Source organism: Nuphar pumila, chromosome 2, assembly GCF_984573655.1.
Source record: "Nuphar pumila chromosome 2, dmNupPumi1.hap1.1, whole genome shotgun sequence".
Classification (NCBI taxonomy): domain Eukaryota; kingdom Viridiplantae; phylum Streptophyta; class Magnoliopsida; order Nymphaeales; family Nymphaeaceae; genus Nuphar; species Nuphar pumila.
Genome location: NC_143250.1, coordinates 90,659,861 through 90,686,865, shown reverse-complemented (window position 1 = coordinate 90,686,865; position 27,005 = coordinate 90,659,861). Strand labels below are relative to the sequence as shown.

The following is a 27,005-nucleotide window of genomic DNA, read 5'->3' as shown; positions in this document are numbered from 1 at the left end:
TGTTGGGCCAGATTAGGCTAAGTCTGGGTAAGTTCCATATGAATGGGACCAAAATATGGGATTTGGGTCTGACCCAAATGAAAACCTGAACCAAACGCAGTCTCAGGAGGTGCCATTTGGGCTAGAACCGAGCCTAGACCCGTTTGAAGGAGTCCTGAAAGTGGGACCCCCCATCAATTTACTCGAGTGGGAGCCCCCCACGCGTGTTAGGGTTTGCACAGGAATCCCCCCCCACCGCCAGAGTCGTTAAGGCCCGGGGAGGCTTGCGGGTAGTAGCGCACCCATGGTTTGAAAAGGGAAACCGGTGGTGGTTTGGCTACCACCATCAACTGTTCGTGTTGAGTTTTTCGATAGACAGGGCGTGCCCCAAACACCATGATGGGCAGCGAGTTGTTGACAGGGGGCAATACACAGTGGAAACAGATCATAGATGGTGGGTGGTCAGTAATGAAATGACTGCTAGGGCTTTTGTCGATGATCATTTCTTGTTGTGAAAACGCATCGAAAGCATCACGCTAATCTTTTTCAATCTGATCCTTGTCGGTGATGAGAACGCCGATGGCCTATTCATGAATGAGGGAAGCCAATGGTGGGATTAAAACCACTGTCGACTATTACTGCATTTTTCGGTGGTCCAGGGTGACTTTGGTTTGCCGATGCCAGTGAGGAGTTACCAGCAACGTCGTGGCCAAAGCCCAAACTCTAGCTATATGAGAAACATGCTTTCAAAGGATATTCAATCCTGTTTTGACTAGAAGATAGCAAAAAAACAAGCTGTTCATGCTTCTGGCAACAACAAGGATTGATATTGGTTGTTGCAGCACTAAAAGACGATTGTTGCAACTATTCATTATATGATACGATGAATAATGATAAATTTATGAAGCTGCAACAACATATTGATACCGTCAAGGATCTTGCGAGTGCCAGAGTTGCATACTTTATGGCTACCAAATCTGATGGGATTGTTACGTCAAATCAATCGTCTGATTGAACAAATCGAGGCAAGCCGTTCATTTTCTCTTACAAGATCGTCTCTTAAACTTTGCAATCGAGCGATGGTACGAGCAAACGAACCTACGACTCTGATACCAATTTGATACAAATCTAAAGCATTCACTAGCATGTTTGTTTTGGCTGGGGTTAGTGCCCGTGCCATTAAACTAAACTAAATGGTGCATCATCTTTCGTTGCGGAAAAAAGTTGAGAAAAGGATTGGTTCAGTCACATGGCGCTCACTTTCCTGTGAGGTGGAATCTGGACCATTGGATTCAAAAACTCCAAAGGCCCCCAATACAATGCCACTGGGGATGTTTTCGTGAAAATACGGAGAAGGGTCCCCCAACTCCCTCCACCGCACACATGCCACACTCTTATCTCAAACCCTCTGGACCCCTTGGACGACAGTGAACCGGAACAGGGGATGGGGGGATTTAAAGGGGAAACCCGTCCTCCTCTCTCCAAACCCCACTCTCTCCCCCCATGTCAATTCTTCCACTCCCCCAGTCACCACCGAATCCTGCTGCCCTCTCATTCACCCGCTCTCTCAAGAAGCCTAAGCACATCACCTTCACCCGTTTCAAGCACCTCCCTCTGAGCACCATTATCAAACAAAACCCGCTCCTCGTCAACGAAGAAGAGGACGAAGAAGAAGCAGAACCCACCAATCGAAACATCAGCATTTCTGATGTGCGGAAGTACTCCCAGATTCTCCATTCCTATATAAACAACAGAGCGCTTGAGCAAGGCCGAAAGCTCCACCTTCAGCTCATCTCGAAATGCAGCCCCCTCCTCAGGCACCCAACCATCCAGGCCAAGCTCATCACGCTCTTTTCGGTCTGCCGGCAAATCACCGATGCCCGTCGCGTCTTCGAGGACGGAAAGAGCGACGACCCATCTGTCTGGACGGCCATGGTCACCTCCTACTCCATCAACGGCCTTCCTCACCAATCCCTGTGCGTTTTCGCCCAGATGCAGCGGGAACGCTTCTTCCTTCCCGATAGCTTCGCCTTCTCCTCCGCGCTTAAGTCGTGTACCCAATTGTCGGATCTCCGATGCGGTCAGGAGATTCACACGCAGATCCTCAAGCGGCCCGAGACCGCCGATGCGGTCGTGGAGAATGCCTTGATCGCCATGTACGTGAAGCTCCGGCGCTACCGAGAAGCTCGCCTGCTCTTCGGCAGAATGCCTCGAAGGAACATTGTTTCCTGGAATTCGATGATCGCGGGGTTAGTGGAAGGGGGCTTGTTCGTGGAGGCCATGGAGCTGTTCGGGAGGATGCAGAGGGAGGGGGTGGGCTTCAACTGGGCCACGCTCACCGTCGTGCTGCCGGCTTGCACTCGGTCGACGTGTCTGCAGCGCGGGAGGGAGATCCACGCCCAGATGATCAAGGCCAAGAGCAAGTCGTACCCGGACGTGTCGGTGCTGAACGCGCTGGTGGACATGTACGCTAAATGCGGGGACATGGAGCGGGCTCGCCGATTGTTCGATGGAATGGCCAGGCGAGACCTCACCTCTTGGAACATCATTGTGGCTGGCTATTCCATCAACGGGCGTGCCGTCGAGGCGTTGCGGACGGTGGACGAGATGGTCGAGTCAGGGGTGCGTCCGGATGCCATCACCTTCATCGCCCTCCTTTCGGGTTGCGGCCAGGCTGGGTACTTAAACGAAGGGCTGAAGCAGTTCCAGCGGATGGAGCAGCAGTTCGGGATCAAGCCCTCCGTGGAGCACTACTCGTGCGTGGTGGACCTGCTTGGCCGGGCCGGAAGGATACACGACGCCGTCGAATTGGTCCGGGGGATGCCCATGACCCCATCAAATAGCGTGTGGGGTTCGTTGCTCAACTCCTGCAGGATGCACGGCAACATCGAGCTGGGCGAGATTGTGGCCAGGCGGCTCTTCGAGCTCGAGCCTGACAACCCGGGGAATTACCTGTTGTTGGCTAACACGTACGCGACGGCCGGCCGGCGGGCCGATGTGGAGAGGGTGAGAAGAAGAATGGAAGAGAAGGGGATGAAGAAGGAGCAGGGTTGCAGCCGGATTCAGGTCGGAGGTAGGATACACACGTTTCGTGCAGGCAGCTGCAGCCGTGGGCTAATGTGCAATTCCAAAGAATTCAAGGACTTGTGCGCCCAGCTGAAGGATGCGGGCGATGGGTTGGTGCTGCCGCCTTTTATTGTGGGCAATGAACAAGGAGGGGAGGCAGAGAACTGGGTCTGCGGGCACAGTGAAAGATTGGCTCTGGCCTACGGCCTGATTCATACCGGCCAGGGAACGCCCATTAGGATCACCAAGAATCTTAGAGTTTGCATGGAGTGCCACGACGCGATGAAGGTCATCTCGAGGATTGTGAAGAGGGTGATAGTTTTGAGAGATGGGAACAGGTTCCACCATTTTGAGCACGGGGAATGCTCTTGTAGAGACTATTGGTGACGTAAATTTTGTGTGCAAAACCGACAGGTGCGATTTTTACCATTGTAATTCTATTTTATTATTATTTTTTGTCTAGCTGCGCTGCTACTGACCAAGGTTGTCAGATTAGAAGCGAAAGCGAGAAAGATACGGAAAGTAGAAGCGATAAGCGATACATTTTAAAATGTATAGAAAGCGAGAAGCCAAGAATAAAAAAATTGCAATATAAGAATTGAATGATAATCGAAATAGAATGCAAATAAAAACTAAAAATAAAGTAATTATTCTTAAATTTTATGATATTTTAGTTTAAAAATTAAATTTTTAATAAAATTTAAAAACAATAGACTGTCAATTTTAGAGAAAAGTACATGGAAGTAAGAAGACTGAGAAAAAACAAATGAAAAATATGAAAAGTAGAGTGATAGAACATATAAGAAAAAAAATAGATGAAGCACGAAGAAAGCATAAGAAAAGCATTGGAGAATCGAGGTTCTCATCAAGTTTCAAACGAGTTTATGGGAGCAGGCTTACCACCACTTAACTCTATATATTATATACACAGAAGATCCGGAAACTACAAGAAAAAGGATATGCCAACTGCGTTCAGACAAAGCCATTACATTTCAATATCTTAGGATGCCAATATGAAAAGTGAAAGCAATGGCGGTGTCAGAGTATTACGTGCAGCAAAAGGGGGGAAAGCTACGCTTTCTTGAAAGGGAGCACGGCATTACATAGGTTGTACTTGCTTGTATGGGTACATGAATTTCTGATTCCAAATGCCTCTTTAGGAGTGATCCACTCCCACTTTCAAACACCTTTGAGCAACGACTCGCCTGCACAGGGTTGACACTGAATAGAGAGTTCCATGAAATTGATCCAAAGAGAATAAGGTTGTCTGGGGGACTTGTGCTAACGGGCAACACACCCAGAAAATATATGGTCACTTGGCAGCATTGATTGCCAAAGTCTGCGGTTTATCGTTTAAATCATCGATAAATCGTGAGTATACAATTCGGCGAGGAAACAATGACAGTTTTCAAAAAGATTGGCAGATCGTTTCTCACCGATCAAGAGTGCCGGTTCATCGTGCATTGCCATCCCAAAAAAATTATCAAGCTCCACTAAAAGAAATGATTAAGCTGTCATAATATTCATGATAACCAAAATGGTATAATTTGTCCATTATCCTTGTCCCGGGCCGAGTTTGGAATGGGGCATGAGCAGTACGGAGCTCTATTGAGTGGAAAATGCATCGAGCGTAAGAACGCGCGGTATGCGTCAGCTTGATCGGTAACGTGCGGTGGTAGCATGACATGCGATAGGCAACAATATCATCGTTAGTGCATCGCTGTATGGCGGCACAACCGTGGAGCGTTGTTTGGCTAAGCAGTGCCAGCGGACCAGAGGGTCTTGCCTTAGGAGAGTTGCTTAAGAACCTCTCAACTTGTGGGTTTCCCACGCGAGGCGATTGGACGCATGGGGGTACGTGTGGGTTAGGAGTAATTCCCCCAGGAGTCACACTAGGTGATTCCAACCGAGTAAAGATACTCGGGGCTAGGCAAGAGAGAGCCTGTGCGCCAGCGAATGAGTTTGGGTGGTGCTCTTCGCTATGGCATGAAATCATCAACTGATCTTCGGATTGGGGGTCGCAAGACCTTGTTCCTTCAGTGGTGAGGTTTCAACTGGCTTGCGCATGGAGCTGCGATGTGCTCCATGGCATTCCAAGCTAAGGCATGTTGGTGCCCTTCTCGGAAGTGCTTAGTTGGTATGGGACGATTATGCACAAAGTGACATTGATAACATAGAACGCATTTGAAGATGCACTTGAAGAGCTTCCGCTAGGCAGCTGTGCGCGGGGTAGTGCATAGGGCCAATATTCTGATTCAGCGCATTGAAAGTGTTAGTGAGTGGCTTGTGGCCGTTAGTCTGGCCATATTGGCTAGTCTAGCTTGTTACAGGTTGCGAGCTATTCTATGCCCGTGGCAAAAGTGGCTATGAGATAGCGATTAGAAGGCTTGTGGCGGTAAGGAGGACTGTTGCGCCGCATGGGCTTATTGAGCGAAAATTAGCTCGTGACAAATTGGCATCACAGCAGATTGATATCTTGAGCAAGATACACTAAAAAAGAAAAGGTTCACGAAGACCTTGTTGTTCATGTGCGACATTGAAAGGAACAAAGATGGGTTATCCTTGCGATGCAAAATTGCGTAACTGAAGATTGGTGAATCGAATCGCTGAAGCAAAGTAGTGGTTGGATGGTATGGGACATCTTTACTACGATATTCTGAAGCGTAAGATTGTTGTTCAGTTGCCGGCTAAGGAAACACAGATAAATCAAAAAGATTCTCATCAATTGTGCGTTAGGCTCACAGGTGGAGCGTAGCGTTTGCCTTGTGTATGCGGAGAATGCACGTTGGATTCGGCTGGAAGGATTTGCACCTTTGGGTCGAGGAGACTTGATAAAACTTGTGCTCTCTCCCAAGTTTGTGGGTTAGCGAAGTGCCCACATTGAGCAAAGATGCTCGTCGATTTGGTCCCTTAAATTGAAAGTTCTTTGAGAAGTGTGTGTGCGGAAAGAGTTGTTGTTCTTGGATCGTTGATCCCTGCGGAAATTCTCTACTGACTCTAGAAGAGAGTTGCAGCATGCGGGCTTCGGAAGGGGAGCAACAGCATTGGGCCGAAGGTGCCTATGTGAGGAGGATGCAACAACATTGGGTCGAAGGTGCCTATGTGAGGAGGACGAGTGCCACAAAGACACTCTGAAGGATCTCATTGGGTTAATGCTCCAGCAAAGCATTCTCCACTTGAGGACTCAGATGGATCATCGAAAAACCGTAAATGTTGTGCTAAAGGGATAGAGATATCTGCGGTACACATTGGTGGTCATCTTTTTCTGAGAGGATCATAAAGGGCTCAAAGTGCCCTTGCTGAGGTTGGAAGGCAACCCAACCATGAGCTTAATGATGACAAGCTTGTCGTGCAGGTAAGGATGCCCTGCTTGAGTTGGAACTACACTGGGGTTCCACGAGCATGGAATGCTCGTTGCGAGAAAGCGGAAGATTGTTGTCTAAGCGATCAGAGATGCGCTAAGGTATGGGACTTAGCATATTGAAGATTGTGGAGATGGTGGATGAACACCAAAACAAGTTGAGCTGGATGAAAAATAAGTTAGCCAAAAGTTAACACAAAAAGGGAACTGGCAGATCAAGCTAACTGCATTCTTACCTACACCAACATTATCGAGGACATATAATGGCTTGGGTGGGGGAGCATGTCCCGGGCCGAGTTTGGAATGGGGCATGAGCAGTGCAGAGCTCTATTGAGTGAAAAATGCATCGAGCATAAGAACGCGGGGTATGCGTCAGCTTGATCGGTGACGTGCGGTGGTAGCATGACATGCGATAGGCAACAATATCATCGTTAGTGCATCGTTGTATGGCGGCGCAGACGTGGAGCGTTGTTTGGCTAAGCAGTGCCAGCGGACCAGAGGGTGTTGCCTTAGGAGAGTTACTTAAGAACCTCTCAACTTGTGGGTTTTCCACGCGAGGCGATTGGACGCATGGGGGTACGTGTGGGTTAGGAGTAATTCCCCCAGGAGTCACACTAGGTGATTCCAACCGAGTAAAGATACTCGGCGCTAGGCAAGAGAGAGCCTGTGCGCCAACGAATGAGTTTGGGTGGTGCTCTTCGCTATGACATGAAATCATCAACTGGTCTTCGAACTGGGGGTCGCAAGACCTTGTTCCTTCAGTGGCGAGGTTTCAACTGGCTTGCGCATGGAGCTGCGATGTGCTCTATGACATTCCAAGCTAAGGCAGATTGGTGCCCTTCTCGGAAGTGCTTAGTTGGTATGGGACGACTATGCACAAAGTGACATTGATAACATAGAACGCATTTGAAGATGCGCTTGAAGAGCTTCCGCTAGGCAGCTGTGCGCGGGGTAGCCCACATGGTCAATATTCTGATTCAGCACATTGAAAGTGTTGGTGAGTGGCTTGTGGTCGTTAGTCTGGCCATATTGGCTAGTCTAGCATGTTACAGGTTGCGAGCTATTCTATGCCCGTGGCAAAAGTGGCTATGAGATAGCGATTAGAAGGCTTGTGGCGGTAAGGAGGACCGTTGCGCCGCATAGGCTTATTGAGCGAAAATTAGCCCGTGGCAATCCTGCTCAGCTACATAATCGTAAGCTATAACGTTTTTCAGTTTTTTAAATTTTTTTGGGTTTTTAACTTTTTTATGGTTAGTTAACGTTAATTTGCATGCATGCATGAATAGAAATCAGATATCCAATTTAAAAGGTGTAAATTATTTGAGTTTCTTTACTTATTTTGTTAAATTTTTTCAAAATTAAGGCTTAGAGAAAACCAATCAAGAAAACAAATATAGAAGTGATTGAATTGATTAATTGTGATTTATCTTGAATTGAAAAGTGAACTGCAATTTTATGAATAATTAGTAAATATATCGATTTTAATATTTTAAAATTATAATTTCAATCCTACTTTCCAATTGTGAAAATGTGAATAGCTATGCTTATGACGATTAATCATGATTTGCCGATAGATTCAAAGGCTGAGGTTGCCCTTAAGTTTTTTTTTTTTTTGACAGAGAAAGCTGGGGTTAGGCAGACCCCTACCAGTTGTACAACCATACCACCATTTGGGGTTCGAACTTGCAACGCCCCAACACAAGGCGACCTGCCCTAACTGCTCCTGCCAGACAGGTAGGAACAGGATTAGGATGGTCCGTGGTTCAAATTTTCCCAAAGTTCCTAACCCCCCTCGAACCCGTCAACTCATCTTCAAATAGAACATTCATAATGGCAGGCCGTGATGCCGCAATATTGTTGTTAATTCTACACCGTCTTTGTGCTTTAGGAAAGTGTAGGCTCAAGAGGAACGTGTTTGGGAGGAAACCTTGTTTTCATTGTTAGGAAACTTTCCTAAAGACATGGATTCTCGTGAGATCACACAGAGAAGCGAAACTCGAAAGGAATGTTATGGGATGACGAAACGGAAGAGAGATGTGCGCCGTAACACTTGGAACTTTTTCCAAGGGCGTCGCACTCGCATGCAGGGGTGCTGACCGCTAAATCGATGTTAGCGGATGAGTTGCATTTTCTAAGTTGAAGCAAAAGCCGGAACTCTAATAGTTGTTAGGGCCATCCAGCGTCGATCATCATCTTGAACCAGAGAGAGAGAGAGAGAGAGAGAGAGAACCTCTGGCCGCCTGCTCTTGATTGAGTTGGTTGCTTCGGGTGAGATCATCATCTTGGTTGCTTAGGCGAGGCTTCTCTTCGCCCCATGGACAGCCATCTTGTGAGGGCTTCCATCTTGCCTTCTCTCCCCTTATTGGATCAGCTGTCTCCCCTGAGCCCGAAGTCCCTGCTGCAGATGCTACCAGAGATCATGGACACCCTCTTGACCAACCTCTCCTCCGATGCCGCCCTCAGGCCCGACTGCTGCAGGGTGGTCTCCCATTTAGCAAGATACGCCATGGACCCCGTTTCAAGCACCGAACCCCGAACGGAGGAGGCCTTAAAATCCATCGTCTCTCCCTTACTCAAGTCTCTACTGACCCAGAGAGATTCTGACGCTCTCTTGTCCGAAGGGTCTGCTTGTTGTTTGATCCCTCTGATTGAGTCCGAGATTTGGAAACACGCGCCGGACAGCTTGATCAATCAGGTGTTCCAGAAGGTGGCCGGGGCCTTGCAGGACCGAGGCTCCAGGTCGCTTGGTCACATGAGACTTGCTTGTGCGTTGATTCGGGCTAATGACTTCATAGCGGAAGGGTACGGTAGGCTCTTCTTCAACTCTGCACTGAAAATTTTCCAACAGGGAAGCTCGTCAGAGGAGCGTCTTTCCGCTCGAGAAATGGTTGATTGCTTGATCGAAGGCGGTCTTGTTGATGATCTTGAGGAACTGGCGAATTGGGTAATCGTCCAAGAGGAGGACCACGACGAACCACGGGAAGAAGAAGAAGTTGCTGATGGTGATGACGACAGGGGAAGACAATCCTCTGTTTTCGAGGAGCATCACTGCAGTAGTCAAAACTCGTGCGTCAGTGGGAATAAAAAAGAGTGCGACAAACAAGTTGGCGAGAATACCCTGCTTTCTGGAAAAGATGAGGGTGATCTGGTGACGACGGCTGCTTCTTTGCACAAATCGGTTGACGAAAATGGGAGGATGATGGTGGCGGATGAAACGGTCCCCTCTTTGGACTCCAAGAGTTGGAAAAAGAGATTGACGACGGTAGTTGTCTTGGGCGTGCCGTTATTTGTCTTGGCCATTTCTGTTTCTCTTGCGTTGTTGGTCACGACGAATTCTGAAGGCTGTGGCAGTTTTGAAGGATTGCCTCCCACGTGAAACTCAGTTTTTCCCTAGGGCGCAGAGAGCAGAGGACCTGCTTTTGTTTTTTTTCAGCTTTTTTGTTTTCTTCCCCAAGAGACAAGCACCAAATGACGGGTAAGGATTCTTGTAGAGGACTGCACTTTCGTCATTCTTTTCTGTGAATACTATGAATTCCACAATTTAGTAAACGTGTATGGTGTTACTGTATAAAAGATCGGGCATGGTTGGGAATTGATATTGTATAGAGGTTCACTCTTGACATTCAGTAGATTTTGAGAAATCTTCTCTCGTTTCTTTAGACGAGCATTTTCCTCATCTTTTGTGGTTCGTGTCGTGGTTGGGTTGAAAGAAATTGAGCATTAGTCTCATTCAATATTTGAATGTTTCTGTATATCCTGCGGTAGGTTTCAGTATTGTTTGGTAAATACATGGCACAACATACAAAAATATACAACCCCAGGGTTATTTGTTTGACCATTTCATCAACAGATCAAACTCTGGCCAATGTGCTGGGTTATTTCCCAAGTGTCCTTTGTTTTTTAGGGGATTATGTATTTATTCTCTGTGAATATGTATGCTGCTCAGCAGCAAGAATTAGCATGGTGAATCCATTGATGTCGAGTTCCTATCTTGGACCACAAATTTTGCTTTTCCCTTGTTCAAATGCACGTCCCATCTTTTGCTTGATAGATTAGACCACTCAAATCCTGGCGAGGCAGAAAGAGGTTGGGGGCAGTCTGATTGAGTGCTCATGTCATTTTAAATTTTGAGCACTCAATGACTCCATTCTCTTTAAACAGTACCAACTGATTTTTTATTTCCTTTTCTTTGGGTTAATGATGATACACTAGAATAATTTCTCACTTTGTTGGAACTATGCGATTAACACAATTCTGTTAGATTATTAACCAACTACTAGCTGATTGGGATGTGATTTCAGCATATGCATTTTTTATTCTGTTCTTTTTGTATCAAGACAAACATTAATTACTATGCAATCTATTGGGATATAAGTTCATCTCTCATCCTTGACATTGAAGTGGATTTTCACCTACAATCTCATTTCCCAACTTTTGTCTCTAATGTTTTACGCATGACCTATCGACAAGAACCACAGTGGAACCTTAGTAACTTGATGGTGATAAAGATTTGGAATGCAGTGTTTTGAGTATCAACACTTGAAGTAATTAATTGCCATCTTCATTGCAAACAACTTTAGTACTATAAGTACCTACTGCAATTGAATTTTTTTTGCGCTCTAAACCAGAACAGGACTTTTCAGCTAAGAACCAATTATAACTTGCGAACAGAAAGTTTTATGGTTGTTACCATGATGATGTTGCACTTTCTTGGGAATTGTAAATAATATAAAATTTCAGTCTTTATAATGCAGTGGTTTGAGTGAAAAACGGATCTGTTTTGGCATATCCATCAATCATTGGCAGCCTTTCTTGCACTGGAAAGATGAGTTTCATGTGCCTAAATGATCTATGATTTTTTGCTGCTTGCTCACCGTTTCCTGCTATGGTGGTGAAGAATTTACTAAAACAATTACCTGTAGGGGGTCTCGTGGTGCACATAATGCATTACAAATCTTTTCCTCTTTTCTTCAAAGATTATGCTTACCTCGTTAAATCCTGCAACACTCAAGCTTTTTTGTATACATGGCAGCATTAAAACCATCTTGATTTTAAGACTATCTTTGCGTACCTTATCAGTTATGTTTTGGTACAAACTGCAGTATTCTCAAGGGTTTATATATGTCTTCATGTCTGGAAGTGTTTTCTTTTTCATTGTTGTTTTGAATTTTATGTATATCTAAAATGCTGGAAGTGTAGGCTTGCTATTGATGACAAACAAGGAGAATTTTTCTTTATAATAAAGAGAGACACAAGGTTATTTACTATTTATGCTCAAGATATAAGATACACAGATTTCTTTACTATTTGCACTCAGAGATATATATCCAGTTTTTAGTCGATGCTCTCAAGATTCTTTGTAGGCAGATTTCCAAAATGTGCACAAGAATTCGACTTGTGACCACAGTTTGAAGCTGTTCTATATTATTATGAGATGCAGCTTGCCTGCCCCTTTAACATTTTGAGTGCCAAGTAAAGATTATTAAAGGTTCTTGTAGTAAGTTCATCATTGATTAAGCTAAGAGAAGGGATTCATAATTCGACTCTAAGTATTAGATGGCTTAGTCACTGTATATTGTTAACAAGTTAAATGACTAATATATCTCGGGTCATATATCATTAATTAGGCCTTCCCAACAGGGGCTCCGCTTGTAATGTGTCTGGTCACGCACGTCACTAGGGTGGGCACAAATTCTAAGGCTGGGAAACCACATGAACAACTTGCCATTTGGCTAGGCTCGGTTTGACTAAAAAATTGATCATGCTAAGCTATTTAGGTAAATGAGCCAAGCACGAACATGACAAACTCGATGGCTTGACTCGTATGAGTCATTTTACGTATTATATATTTATATATACTTTTATATTATATACATAAAATGCATATTATATATGTTTTATACGTGTTAAACATATATTTATAACTATTATATACATATTTTATGTATTATCAAGCTTTAAAAAATACTTAATTTTTCTTTTTTGTAAAAGATAAGCCCAGCTTGTGATTGACTCACAGAGAGCAGGGTTGAAGCCTTATTGAGTCAAGCTCAAACTGTTCAAGCTTGGATCATTTACCAGCTCAGCAAACTCCTCCATTGAGAGATTTTTGGGTTGAGAGAGAGAGAGATAAAAAGAAAGAGCCAAAAGAAGATCAACATTACCACTCACGAAGATTCAACAAAATATTGAACCCATGAACTGAACAAGATAGAAAAAAAAATAAAATATAAAAAATAAGAAGCTAAAGAAAAAAAAATTACGAACAGACAATAAAGCCAAGCTCAACCAGGATCCGCTGGATTAAAAAAAACCACCGATGAATGGACGTTGATCTGAGGAAAGGAAAGGCCTTTAAGATGCATACGTAGAATCACATATACATCAACCAGGATTTTATGAATAAGATTATTAAAGACAATCAAAATTTAACAAAAAATAGCATCATTGCGTGCCATCCAAACAAACCACCAAGTAATAAGCAACCACGTCTTTCAGATCAGTCTCCACCGCTTGCATCGTCTAATTTCAACAGAGCTCAGAAGCAGATCAAGCGCAAAAGACTCCGCTTTGACAATTATGTTCAGAGATTTCCACGTTCTATTAAACAGGGCCACAAAGATTAGACATGACCAAAATAAATGAGAGGTAAAAGAAAGAGGAGCACATAAAAGATCAGGATGGGTATTGCCACCTTGGTCCTTTCATGGGGTCAGGCGAAGCCCACTTATTAGGGTGTTTTTGGGTTAGGATGAGTTCGTGCCCACCTTGACTTCAAGGTGGCTAAGTGAGAAGAGAATGAAAGGCCAAACAAAAAAAAGAAAAAGAAAGAAAGAAAGAGAAGAACAAAGCTATTAAATTGAGAGGGCCCAACCTAAATAACAAATATTTTTTTTTGGTAAGAGTCTAGAGATCCAGACCCAGCGGAATCAAATCTACCGATTCAAACAATTTTCTGGAAGTTGCCGCGCTGACAATGATGCTTGCTTTAAGAGTAAGAACTGCGGAAATTAAGGTCCACGTTCCATCGGTTGCTTGTTTCAACTGCCCTTCGTATCGCTTGTAACGAGAAACAACAACGACGAGTGGATCTCTCTCTCTCTCTGAAAAAGCATGATTACTGGTGACTTAGAAAACGAAGAGCAAAAGAGAAAAGGCATTTCCAAGGGGTTGGCATAGTACGGGCAGTCAAGGTTCTATTTTTATGGGCGTAACGTTTAGTATAAGCCCCAAGGTCAGGTGTCCTAGCCTCCAAGCTTTACGCTGCCGGCACGATGACCATTAGTATAGCTGGATGAGCCAGTGCGACCACATCTTCGTCTTCGTGCTGAGTAATGTTTCTTCGAGTTATAAATTTAAAAAAAAAGAGAGGCAGTCTTCTTTGGAGATTTAATCAAAAGTAATTTACACTTAGGTGCCTAGCATATGGCAATTTTATATTTAGCCGTACGTCTTAGGTTTCAGATACGAGTAAAAGCTTACTTTTGTACGAAATTGGTCAAATGACACCTTAATATAGCGCAGTGTTGTCAGTATTTGTATCTCATCGGCAGAAAATCGATACAATACTAACCTGAATAGGCTATTTTTTAATAAATAAAAAAAAATATTTAAAATTATTTTAATAGTTTTAACACATGTCACACGTTCTGATTGAAGCAGATTCATAATGATTCACTTGAGAATCCGGTATCGGCCGATTCACCTGAATCTTGGCCAAACAATTCTAATAGCTATTACGATTTTGACAACATTGGTATAGAGTTTGTATCGCCTAACTTTTGTTCACTCTTTAAAATGATGCTTTCACCTTTTTCTTTTTCTTTTTAAAATGATTCAATGTCACATGTTTGTGGTTACAATAAAGGATTAGTAAATAATTTCAGAGAATAAAAGTAACATAGACGGTCATTTGAGCAATTCGCTTAATGTTTGGCCTTTAGTCCTAAACATTTAACAAGTGAGACGACCAAATATAAATTGGATATAGATTGTCACGGGCCTATTTCCTTCAATGGGTCAGCGCGGCAAGACAGTCCTTCCTCACCGCCGCAAGCCTACTCGTCAGCTCGCTTGTCGATCGCGGAAGCTTGTAATCAGAGAGCAAGAGAGAATAGAGGGAGAGAAATTGCAATCACAAGAAGCAATCACAATGAGGGTGAACAAAAGAAAGCTCAACGCATTTACTTCATTCACAATTTTGCCCGCAGGATATTACAGTTCAAGTATACGGGTTGTCCCTTCAGGGTATTGATAAACCTGAACCGAGCAGCTTACATCAGACTCAACAAAAGCAAAACAGACTCTAAGCGCAACTGTACACTGTAAGTCGCAAGGAAACATGCTCCCTCCTTCAAATCATGCGCCGTCCTCGGCGTCATCTGTTTCGTTGTAAGCCCTGACTTCAGCCGGGTAGCAGCTGTTCATTCGAAATGCAGGCTCCCACGTTGGTTCCGTTGTTTCCTCCCACTGCACCAAGTATTTCTTCGTTTGCCCCAAGTAGTTGACCTTGTGGCGAAGGATCTGACTGAGGTGCTTCTCAGCCCGTTGTGCTGCCGGAGCCCTCTGCATGATGGGAGCGCGTTGTGGCATACTGCGTTCCGGGTCTCCATCATCTGGATGGAACTGCTTGAGGTTGCACACGTGGAACACCGAGTGCACCTTGAAGTCTGGGGGCAACTCTAGCTTGTATGCCAGATTTCCCATCTTCTTTGTGATGGTGAAGGGTCCATCATACTTTCTGAGTAGTTCGCGGTGCCGCCCGCGGAAGATGCTTGTGCGACCAGGATATAGCTTCACCAACACTTGGTCCCCAACTTGGAACCCTGCGGGCCGACGGTGTTTGTCTGCCCACTTCTTCATTCTCTTTGCCGCTTTGTGTAAGAATGCCTTCGCCAACTCATTCTGCTCGTGCTAGTCGCGAACAAACTGATAGGCGAAAGATGACCTTCCCTTTTCTTGTGCGGCAAGAGTGTGCGGGGTCAGTGGATGCTGCCTCGTGGCTATCTCAAACGGGCTGTGGCCTGAAGACTCGCTCTTCTGCAGATTATAACAAAACCGTGCCACATCGAGGAGCTTCACCCAATTTTTCTGATTGACACTAATAAAGTGCCTAAGGTACTGCTCCAGTATCCCATTGATGCGCTCTGTCTGCCCATCTGTATGTGGATGGAAGCTTGTTGAAAACAGCAAATCAGAACCAAGTAGCCGAAATACTTCATGCCAGAACTTGCCCGTGAAGCGAGCATCACGATCACTCACAATGCTCTTTGGTATGCCCCAGTGCTTCACCACATGCTTTACGAACAACTCTGCAGTCTTCTCTGCAGGGCACTCCTTGGAAGCTGTGATGAAGGTGACATACTTTGAGAAACGATCCACCACGACCAAAATAGAACTGGGGCCCTCTACCTTTGGTAGACTAACAATAAAGTCCATAGAGATGCTTTCTCAAGGACGTTTTGGAATTGGTAGAGGCTCAAGGAGACCGGCAACCTTCTGGTTTGTCCCCTTATCTTGCTGGCAGATGATGCATCTTCGCATATACCCCTCAACATCGTCCCTCATCTGCGGCCAATAGTAGCCGCGCTCAAGGAGTGCTAAGGTCCGCTCCTGACCAGGATGGCCGGCCCATAGTGTATCATGGCACTCCTTAAGCAATTCTCGACGGAGGCTTCCCCACTGCGGTACGAAAATGCATCCCCCTTTTGTTACGAGGAGGCTATCCTGTAACCAGAATCACCGAGTCTTCCCTGTCTGCACCAGAGAAACAAGGTGTTGTGCGAACGGATCCTGCTGCGTACCTTCACGGATGTGGCTCAGTAGTGCGCCCTCTAAGTGCACTTCAGAAGGCTCCGCGCGCACAGCTTCCAGTTCAGCCCTACGACTCAAGGCATCCGCCACAGCATTGGTCTTTCCAACCTTGTACTCTAAGGCAAAGTCAAACTCAGCCAAAAACATTTTCCATCGAGCTTGTTTAGGCGTTAACTTTTTCTGCGTCTGAAAATAGCTCATGGCCACATTGTCCGTCTTGACGACGAACTCAGCACCCAAAAGGTAGTGCCTCCAGGTCCTGAGGCAATACACAATGGCAGTCATATCACGTTCATGCACTGTGTAACGCTTCTCTGCATCTTTCAACTTGCGACTCTCATATGCGATCGGATGACCATCTTGCATAATAACTCCGCCAATGACAAAGTCTGAGGCATCTGTGTGGACTTCAAAGGGTCTCGAATGATCAGGCAGTCGCAGCACTGACTCTCTTACTAAGGATTTCTTCAAGCCATCGAAGGCATCTTGGCACGCTCCTGTCCAGAGCCATACCCGATTTTTCTTTAACAAATCTGTGAGGGGCGCAACAATGAGGGAATAACCTTCGATGAAACGCTGATAATAGTTTGCCAAACCGAGGAATGACCGCAATTCTGGCACTTTGCTTGGCGGAACCCATTCTTGGATGGCCCTTATCTTCTGCCCATCCATACGCAGCACACCATGCCCCACAACGTGGCCAAGGAAGCTGATCTCCTCCTTCTCGAAGAGACACTTCTCTTGTTTGACACAGAGGTCATTCTCCTTCAGCACCTGAAACACTGTTCGCAAGTGCCCGACATGTTCCTCCATGTTGCTGTTGTAGATCACGATATCATCCAGGTAGACTATCATAAACTTGTCTAAGGGTAGAAGATCTGGTTCATTAAAGTCGTGAATGTGGCTGGAGCATTTGTCAAGTCGAAAGGCATTACTAGAAATTCGTAAGCACCATAGCGGGTGACGCAAGTTGTTTTCGGCTCATCACCTTCAGCAATCCTCACCTGCCAGTAACCCGATCGCAGATCTAGCTTGAAAAAGATACGGGCACTGCCTAGCTGATCGAACAAGTCCGCTATCAATAGAAATGAGTACTTGTTCTTCACCGTGACCTTGTTCAGAGTACGGTAATCCACACATAACCGTTTAGAGCCATCATGTTTCATCTGGAAAAGGACTGGGGCACCAAATGGGGCTTTTGATGGACGAACAATGCCTGCGTCCAACATCTCATCTAGCTGCCTGCGCAGCTCCTTCAGTTCAGCTGGCCCCATACGGTATGGAACCATTACGGGAGGCTTCACTCTCGGGGTCAACTCAATCTTGTGGTCGACCTCACGTCTTGGCGGAAGATGTAAAACCCGTGAAATTTATGAAATTCTAAATGAATAAAAGGGATCCGTTATGTGAAATAGTAAGATTTTAAGTTAGGCAGTACAATTTTTATGACTTGTGGTTTGTAGAACGAAACCGATAACAAACTCTCACAAGTGGTTTTGGATCCGGATCTTGGCGAGATCCGATGATCCGACCCGGTTCACGAGTCCAAGTAAAGAAACTCGATGGTTGCGGGATGATAGCGTGAGATCCGAAGCACATTTAAAGTAAGCGAGTGCAAGTTTAAAACCAACAGGTGAAAAATCCACTTGAAAATGAAAGAAATCCATCAACAAGGAAAAACGTCCCAATATGACATAAAAAGAATATTTTCGCAAAAGTAAACAACAAGTGGTGAAGTGGAGTTATGGTAGGATACATAGGGTTGTAGAGTTGCAACCTCAATTCAAAACCCCTTGTGCACAAATTATTTTTTTTGTCACAAGAAAATGATGTTTTCTACTTTGGTGAAAAGGGTAAAAACGTGGGATTATGTTAAGCCTAAATTTTTGGCTTTTCCATCTAGCTCTACCAAGGATTGAGGAGAATCCCAGGTGACATGGAAGAAGGGTACCCATAAAGCAAATAGTGAGGGAAGTTAGAGGAAATCATGCCAAAGACAGGAGGGGGCATTGTTGGAAATAGACATCACCCACAAAAAATGTAAGATTTGGGTGAAGTTTTAATGCCTTGAAAAATTGGTAACTTCCCCCTAAATAGAGGAGTTAAATGATAGATTTTTGGTAAGGAGTTACATTAGACGTATCTCTCTCTCTCTCTCTCTCTCTCTCTCTCTCTCTCTCTCTCTCTCTCTCTCTCACGGTGGTGGTCGACCTCCATTGGTGGACTGTGTGGACCGCCCTTGCTGAACGCGTGAACATCCATTATCGACGTGGGGTGCCGCTCTAACGAAGAGAAGGGATTGCAGCCTTGCTGTCGTGAGACTCCAAAGAGGTAAGGAGCATTGTTATTTGTATATAAGTGGTTGATGCCTTGATGCACATCTATGTTGCAATATCATGGAGTTTACGTGACCAGCACCACCTATATATAGGTAGGTTTAGGGCCTCGAGACCCAGTTGGCATGAGTTGAAACACCTACTCGCCAATAGGTCAATATGTAGTGATTCAGCCAATGGTTCTCACCCTTGGCCAACGTTGGGGCACTGTGGTGTTCTTGGTAAGGGCATTATGTTCCTATGTGTATGCCTGGTGATATATAGTACTCATATCAAAATCTACAGTCCAAATCTATGTAGGAAAAATGCATATATTTTTGGTGTGGGTGTTAGCCATGACAAATTCAAGATCGAAACAAAAATAAAGTAGGCAAATGGCGTGGAACCTTAAGTATCTCGGATTATTATTCATGAAATTATTGTTTGGTTGTATTTTCTTGTTCAATACACCTTTCATACCTTGTAGATTGAATGGTTTTAATCAAATCTGAAGTTATGTATAGGTGATTGCTATTTCACATCATGGTAAAATAAAGATATATTATTCCTATTGGGTAATTCGATTGGATTCGATGTTTTTGAGTGTGGAATGCACTCATATTTATAGTTGAAAGATTCCATACATTGAGGATGAAAGGGGTGGCAAAACAGTCCATTTAGAATGATCAAAATGTTTGAAAAATAAAAAGATACACCCTTTTAAAAGTTACAGAAAAACGGCAAAATTAGTCGACTGAGACAATAGTTAGTCGACTGATAATATGTTCAGTCGACTGATAAAACCTTCAGTCGACCACTGCTAAAATTTCCAGAAAACGGATATTCTGATCAGTCGACTGATAAACCCTTCAGTCGACTGATGCTAAATTTTTTCCAGAAAACAGATATTCTGATCAGTCGACTGATAAAACCTTCAGTCGACTGATGCTAAAATTTTCAGAAAATTGATATTCTGTTCAGTCGACTGATAAACCCTTCAGTCGACTGATGCTAAATTTTTTTCCAGAAAACAGATATTCTGATCAGTCGACTGATAATACCTTCAGTCAACTGATGCTAAAATTTTCAGAAAATTGATATTCTGTTCAGTCGACTGATAAACCCTTCAGTCGACTGCTGCTAAATTTTTCCAGAAAACAGACATTCTGTCCGGTTGACTGATAAAACTTTTGGTCGACTAATTTTATGATCAGTCGACTGATAAACCCTTCAGTCGACTGCTGCTAATTTTTTTTCCAGAAAACGGACATTCTGTCCGGTCGACTGATAAAACTTTCGGTCGACTAATTTTATGATCAGTCGATTGATAAACCCTTCAGTCGACTGCTGCTAAATTTTTCCAGAAAACAGACATTCTGTCCGGTCGACTGATAAATTCTTCGGTCAACTAATTTTACAAAAAATAACATTTTTGCTTGGAAGATTTGAAGCCAAAAAGGTTGGTCGACCGGTGAACCTATTGGTCGACTAATAAACATGAAAAATTGAGTAAAGAGTTTTCTAAAATGATTTTCATGAAGGGTTCTTTTAGAAAAGTTTTCTAAAGACTTTTTAGGTGAAATGCAACTGAAATATCTATGAAGGAAATAGTTTTGATGGTAAACTAGATATGTGATTCACATATGGACTTTAGGATTATGTCAAATACATGGAACACACATGATAAAGTTGAATAATGCCATGTTGCGGCATAACCAGTGGGGGTACGAAACGTACACTCGAGCTCATAAACAAAACTGAAAATGCCGAATGTTTAAGTACTCAACACAAAGTTGAACCAGAATTATGAGAAATTGTGGTTGGTGCCTTTGAGGCATTCGATGGGTAATGTGCATATACTAAGATCAACCTGAGTATGAGTTGGGGTTTTGAAAATCCCCTGTGGTGCAATGACTTGCACATGAGAATTAAATAAAAAAAATATATATACACACATAACCTAAATATGGGATTCTGGGTATACCTGAAAAATGGTATATGTTACTGGTTTCCTAGGGTTCTGGGTACATCTGAAAGAAGATGTATGTTACTGGATCCAAACAAACAAGAATGAAAATTTATACACATATAAATTAAATATGGGATTCTGGGTATACCTGAAAGATGGTATATGTTACTGGTTTCCTAGGGTTCTGGGTACATCTGAAAGAAGATGTATGTTACCGGATCCAAACAAACAAGAATGAAAATTTATACACATATAAATTAAATATGTGGGATTCTGGGTATACCTGAAAGATGGTATATGTTACTGGTTTCCTAGGGCTCTGGGTACACCTGAAAGATGGTGTATGTTACTGGACCCATGGTCTATCTTGGAGAGGGTAGGTGGTACAAGCTTCGTAGACATTCTTGTTCTTGTGAGAGCTGGGCGTCTCACCCGGTCCTCAGTCCATGAAGTTAGGGGACCAGGACTACCAGTATGTCCTAGGTGGTAGATCCAAGTCTTCTGCAGAAGTACAGGGTGCATCCTAATTTTTGTTCTAGCCACTGGAGAGTTCTCTCTTGGTCACTGACCGTCCCCTTTGGATATCCGTACGGCTAGTCATACGGGTTATTAAATAATAGACCCACGTATGGTCTCGGTCCGCTACGAGGTCTATGCCTGTGCGTACCCACAGGGTAAGAGTAAGATAAGCATTAAATAATTTAAGTTGACTAGAAACTTATCTCTGAAGAATTACATTCTGTTGAGTTGACTTTAGTAAAACTGGTGGAATCTACAGCTGGTACTAAGGTGGTTAAATATACATCTAGTTCAGTCATCTTTTGCACTGTATCATGAATTAGAAAGCATAATCATCTTCTTAGAATGTTATAAACTTTCATGCTAGTTATATCTGCAGTACTTGCACATATTTGTACACAGGTCACTGAGCACCACATATAAATATAATGCTTCTTACGCAGACAAGGGAGTCTGACCCTTCTGCTTTAAATGTTTTTCAGGTAGCAACTAATTGGAGCATCGGGGTGTCGTTTTGGATAAAGCCAAGAGATCTCATTTATTCAGTATTTTATGTTTGAACTCTGATTAGTAGATTTACATTTCTGTTATGGGATATAATTAATGACATTAATGTTTCAATTAATGAATGGTATATTTAGTACTTCTCTGTTTTACCCTGTAATGCGCCTGACTTGTGTTTTTCGCACTTCTGCTATTTAAAAAAAAAAATTTACTCCAAATTTTTTACTATAAAAAGTTGGGGCGTTACACCAAGTGATGCCCCAGTGAATGGGGGTGTTGCCACATCAAGACAACCAACTTCAAAGCTAGCGCATACGCGGATGGAACCACTTCAGTAAACTGGTGAGTCAGCTGAATAGTGGGTTGTGACATGCAAACCAGCAGGGTCAGCATAACTGCCGCGCTATTTCAAACGTCTAGATTCAGTGCATTGGCGCGTCACCTTGGGGACTACTTGCGCAAGTGGGTCTAGACAGTTGAAAAATTGGCTGGTTTTCAACCGAATTGGCGGGTTTCTATTTTGCTAGTTTGTGGTTTTGTAAAGCCTATAAATAGGCGACTTCAACTTATAATTGTAAACTTAAAATCTTTGAGAATTAAATAAGACTTTTGTCTTTTGAGAAAGGAATTTTCTCTTTGTGCCTACAGGCATTAGGATCTCATTTTGAAGATATTGGAGGTGTTTGAATATGCAAGCTCCTTTCGACCAATGTCGGCTAGCTTGAGGCTAACCGACTTGGATCTGAGCATTGATTGGGCATTTTGCCTTAATCGTGCTCATTGCACATTCAGTGACAACCGCAGATCCTTTGCAACTCCAACACATCTGTGAAAACGTTAAGAGCGCAGTGCTTACCATATAGAACTGGTGAGTACTTGACCTTTTACAGTTTGATCTAGTTTCTTTTTGACACAAATAGTCACTCTTGCATCCATCCGTGTGCCGCGACCTACTTGGACTGAGCACTGACGGCTCTTACACTTCAACAAGTGATGCTGCATTTGTAGCGACACCTTTCTCGATTTACATTAGGCGAAGGGAGGTTTTCCACCCAAAATAGAACACTCTACTGCTTAGTGAGTGAGGACTGTGCATCTTTTACATCAAGGTGTGAAGCCCGAGTGGACTAGATCCACAGGCCCATGTTCGAGCCAGTCCACAACAAAGACTTTCCGCACTCTGCCTGTGCACAAGCCTGACAGTGTCGCGTGCTTGATGCTGTGCGTCTCTCTGGCGTAGCGCAATGCCGCAACTACTTCGTCGTGCCTCAACGCTGTGTGCTATCGTGCGCCACGCGCAACACGTGCTATAGTGCCACGCAACCTCCTCGATGTAGGTCGTTGTATCTTTGCATGCCCGGGTGCCATCCGCCGTTCGTGCACCTAATCGACGTAGGATCTGTTTCAGTAGCACACTTCTGTGCATTCATGCACTCATGTGCGCCATAGTTACTGCACCTTCTACGCAAGCCTTTCCTGCAGTGTGCATCTGAGTGCCACACACACCAGTGCGCCACACATCAGTGTAGCGCAACATCTACGCCAGCCTTCTGCAAGAGCAACACACTCTGCTCGAGTGTGACAGCCGAAAACCCTCCCCCGGTGACATTCATCTTGTAATGCTTATAATCTGTCGTGCGGCAAAGTAGTGTAATCGGCCGAGTGTTAGCTGAATTAGGTCATTGTGCCTTCCCTTGTGTATTCAAGATTGCTTTTGATCTTTGTTTGCTTGAAGCTTGTAAACTAGCCACAGGCTGGATGAAACTCCTCTTTACGCCTTATAATAGTGTAGTGAAATTAGTGGAAGATCCATTACAAACACACACTATACAAGTGGCGCCATAAGCTCGAGCTTGCAAACGTGAGGAGCTTAGGCAAATAGCTCTAGAACATCAAGCTTTTGTGCGTTTGAATTTTGAGAACCTAACTAGAGGTTAATTGCCTTAAAAAATGGATCATAAATCCAAGGCCCCACCAAGTTGTATCAAAGCTAGTGAAGGCTCTGAATTCGGGAAAGAGCCTATTCATTAAGCGGAAAGAAAGTGAAAGTTCTATAAAATTGCTCTTAAAGCATTTTTGGGAATTTTTTTACGACAATTCCGGACAACTCCGGTGGAGTTTGGATGATCAACATAATTTAGATAAGTGCATATTACTTTAGCCTGCTATTGGTGACTTCCTATCATCAATCCAAAAAATTTAGCTTCTGTGATTTTAAAACTCAAGAGTAGTCAGTTGATTCTGATTTTTCGATCATCTTCATCAGCGTATTGTGGCGTTGTCCATCATTTTTTTGGCAAAGTACCAGCTATAGTAGTACTCTTTGTCGTGCTGAGAAATTCAAGTATTTGAAGGTTGTCAACAGAAGATCAGTCGTTTTCCCAGAAAAGTGGCGTGAAGATGCCCACTGTCACATACACTTGTCAACAATAGTAACCTGTTGTAGCAGCTTGCAATAGCTCCTGTTTTTGCCCATGTTTTGGTGTTTTCAAGATTTCCAACAAAGCGCCATATATCTGTGGTATCCTTGTCATATTGGGAGTCAATATACAAAAGGGTGTTATCCATGGGTTTGTCGATGTTTAGGCAGCCCTTCGCAAAAATAGTTGCAGGGTCATAATGACATTTCTGTTTGCATACCTATGCGATAGTTGGTAGGCGACCAATTTTGGCAAAGCACTGTTCAGCCGTCTGAGTTCAGTCTACCATGAAAATTAGCAGGTTACTTCATTTTCATATGGCGCATCCCACACAGCGGTTATCTCAGAGAAAACACCTACAGGTAGATCTGTAGAGCAATCCAAACAGTGGCATTCAGTTTGACTGGTTCTACTGTGCGTAAACTGAACAATCCAGTATTCATGAAACCAGAAGTTTCAATGAAGCTAATGAAAAACAAAATAAAGAAGCTGAAAAACATGTGCTATAAGTTCCAGCAAGAGCACAATAAAGATATGGATGTATTAGCTCAGATATCTGCCCAGTTGAGTAGAGGAAAATCTAAAAATAGCGGTCTCTATTTAGCCGAGCAAATTAAGAAATGCCAAACACTCATTTCTAAAATGCTGGAATTAGTAGAGCAATGTGCTCGCATGATGAGAAGCATGTGCAAATCGAACAAATGCCCAAGCATAGAGAGGCCACATAATTCTGGTTGGTGATCGGAGGTCACCAATAGCAGGCTGAAGCAATACACACTTCTACGAACTATGTCAGCTGTTTGGACTCCACCGGAGTTGGTCGAAATTGTTGCTGAAAAATCCCCCAAAATACTACAAGAGCGAAATTTGTAGGACTTTCACTTTTATACCGCTTAATGAATAAACTCTTCATTGAGTTTAATGCTTTCATTTTCTTTGATACCACTTGGTGAGACCTTTGTTTTTGGATCCATTTTTGAAGGCGTGAGACCTTGCAGATAGTTCTCAAGGGCTTGGCGCACGGATGAATGTTAAAAGATTAAGGCTAAATCACCTAAGCTCCTCAAGTACACATGAGCATGTATGATGCGCCACTTGTGTGTGCTACTGTGCAAACCACAACTAGACTAGGAATTAAACTATAATAAGGCTGAGAGGGGGTTTTGGCTAGCTTACGCTAGCAATTACAAGCTCAAACTCAATTGTAAGCAAGAAAATAAGCAAAGTAAAACCAATTGACTGCTCTCGGCAAGATATATGGACACATATGTGATCTGTGACAGACGCATAGACTGGATGCACAGGCTGCAAAGAGTGCAGGCAGAAATGCACTTTGTTGTCGCAAGAAAGGCACTCAGGTGAGTGACTGCTGCAGTAGTAGTGCACAACTTGGCTGGCTGCAGGTGCGTTGCATGTGTCAGGCATAGGCTCAAACACTACAATTGCTGGAAGTGTGCGTGTGAGCTATGGTGAATGCTCGCAGCAAGGAATCCCTGCGGTGTGTTGCGGCAAGTGATGCACTATGGTGCACTACGACATTGGATGTTGTGGTGCATTGCGACAGGTGCGGTGCTCAGATAAGCGACGACGCTATGATGCACAAAGGCGAATGCGACACTCTATTGCACGGTGGCGAAGGATGTGCGATGATGCACTGCAGTGTTGGATACACGGCGTGGTGCGAAGATGATTGCGCTTGATGATGAGCCTTGCATGTTGTGGGGCACTGAAGTAGTCAACGCAGACATGTGTTGCAGCGCTGTTATGCGTGACAGTTGCTGTGGCGCGAATTGTGCTACGCACTGATGAAGGCACTCACAGAGCAGTCTTGCACACATTGCAGAATGCAGCAAGACGAGTATTGTGTCTTTGACACAACACCTGCTTCGATGAATGCAGGCATAGTCCCGATCTTGAAACCTCTGGAGAACTAGAACCTATAGAGTTATGTTCTTCCATGATTTGAATTGTGTGTGTCTGAGGAGGGCAAAAAACCTCTATTCGATTATCGCTCAAGCAAAAGGCCGCACAAGGCGCAAAACCTCTATTGACGTGCGATAATTGTGAAAGGCCTCGCAATCACGGTTGCAAGTTCAACTCAAGACATGCACTAGTGAATCCGCTCTGAATCAAGCATGCAACAGACAAGAAGAATGTACAGGCAGTGAATGTGTGCGCCAAAGGAAATGATCAAAGGTTTGTAAAGAATCAAGTACTCACCATTTCTGTGGTAAAGCACTGCACTCTTGACATCTTCACAGCTACGTTGATGCTCGATAAACCGCAAAGGACTCATACATTGAATTAGCGTCGCGAACGATGAACTTAGCCGATACACTTCCTCTTTCTTCGATTGTGCAATGTGCAAGCCTAGGCAAACACCCGACCACGATCTATCCAAATCAACCAACCTGAAGTTGAACGATTTGGCCTAGGGTTTTGGTTCACAAAATGCCTTATATCTCACAAGGAGATCCCAATGCCAAAAGGCACAAGAGAGAAAATCTCTCAACAAATTTTATTCTAATATTCAAAAGTTCAATAATCCGTACAAAATCAAAGTGACACCTATTTATTAAGGGTGGCAAAATCTGACCCTACCCGACCCGCCAACCCGCTTCTTAGCCAGGTTAGGGTTTGGCTTAAACGGGTTTGTGTCGTAAACGGGTCAACCCGCCTAACCCGTTTATTAAACGGGTCGTGTTCATGTTAGGGGTATGCCAACCCGCCAACCCGTTTGACCCGTTTAATAAACGGGTTAGGCGGGCGGGTCAACCTGTTTAATTATCTATGTTTATCTTGATGATTGTAAGACAACTTGGTGGATATGTTTGTAGTATGGTTGTAACTTGTAAGACAATTATGTTGATGTTGTCTTTATGTTTATGACTTTATGTTGAAGTTTTATGTTAATGTTGGTAGTACAATTTCATATTGAGATTTGCAGAAAAAAAGTATAATATGTACTTTTTTTGTGTGTTTCTAATTGTGTTATTTGGGTTACTCGGGTTGGTTATCGTGTCTATGTTATCGGGTCAATCCGTTTAATAAATAGGTCG

The 27,005-nt window shown here is 43.8% G+C and overlaps 1 protein-coding gene across 1 annotated transcript; it reads left to right on the top strand.

Annotated features, from left to right (window-relative positions):
• Positions 1–1,482: 1,482 nt before the first annotated feature.
• On the top strand, positions 1,483–3,432 carry LOC149846060 (pentatricopeptide repeat-containing protein At3g14330-like). Its single transcript, XM_089990381.1, has one exon. It carries the CDS (start codon positions 1,483–1,485, stop codon positions 3,430–3,432), a length of 1,950 nt encoding a protein of 649 aa, XP_089846507.1.
• Positions 3,433–27,005: the final 23,573 nt, after the last annotated feature.

Coding starts and splice junctions, on each gene's coding strand:
- LOC149846060 (XM_089990381.1), top strand. CDS start 1,483: ATGTCAATTCTTCCACTCCCCCAGTCACCACCGAATCCTGCTGCCCTC.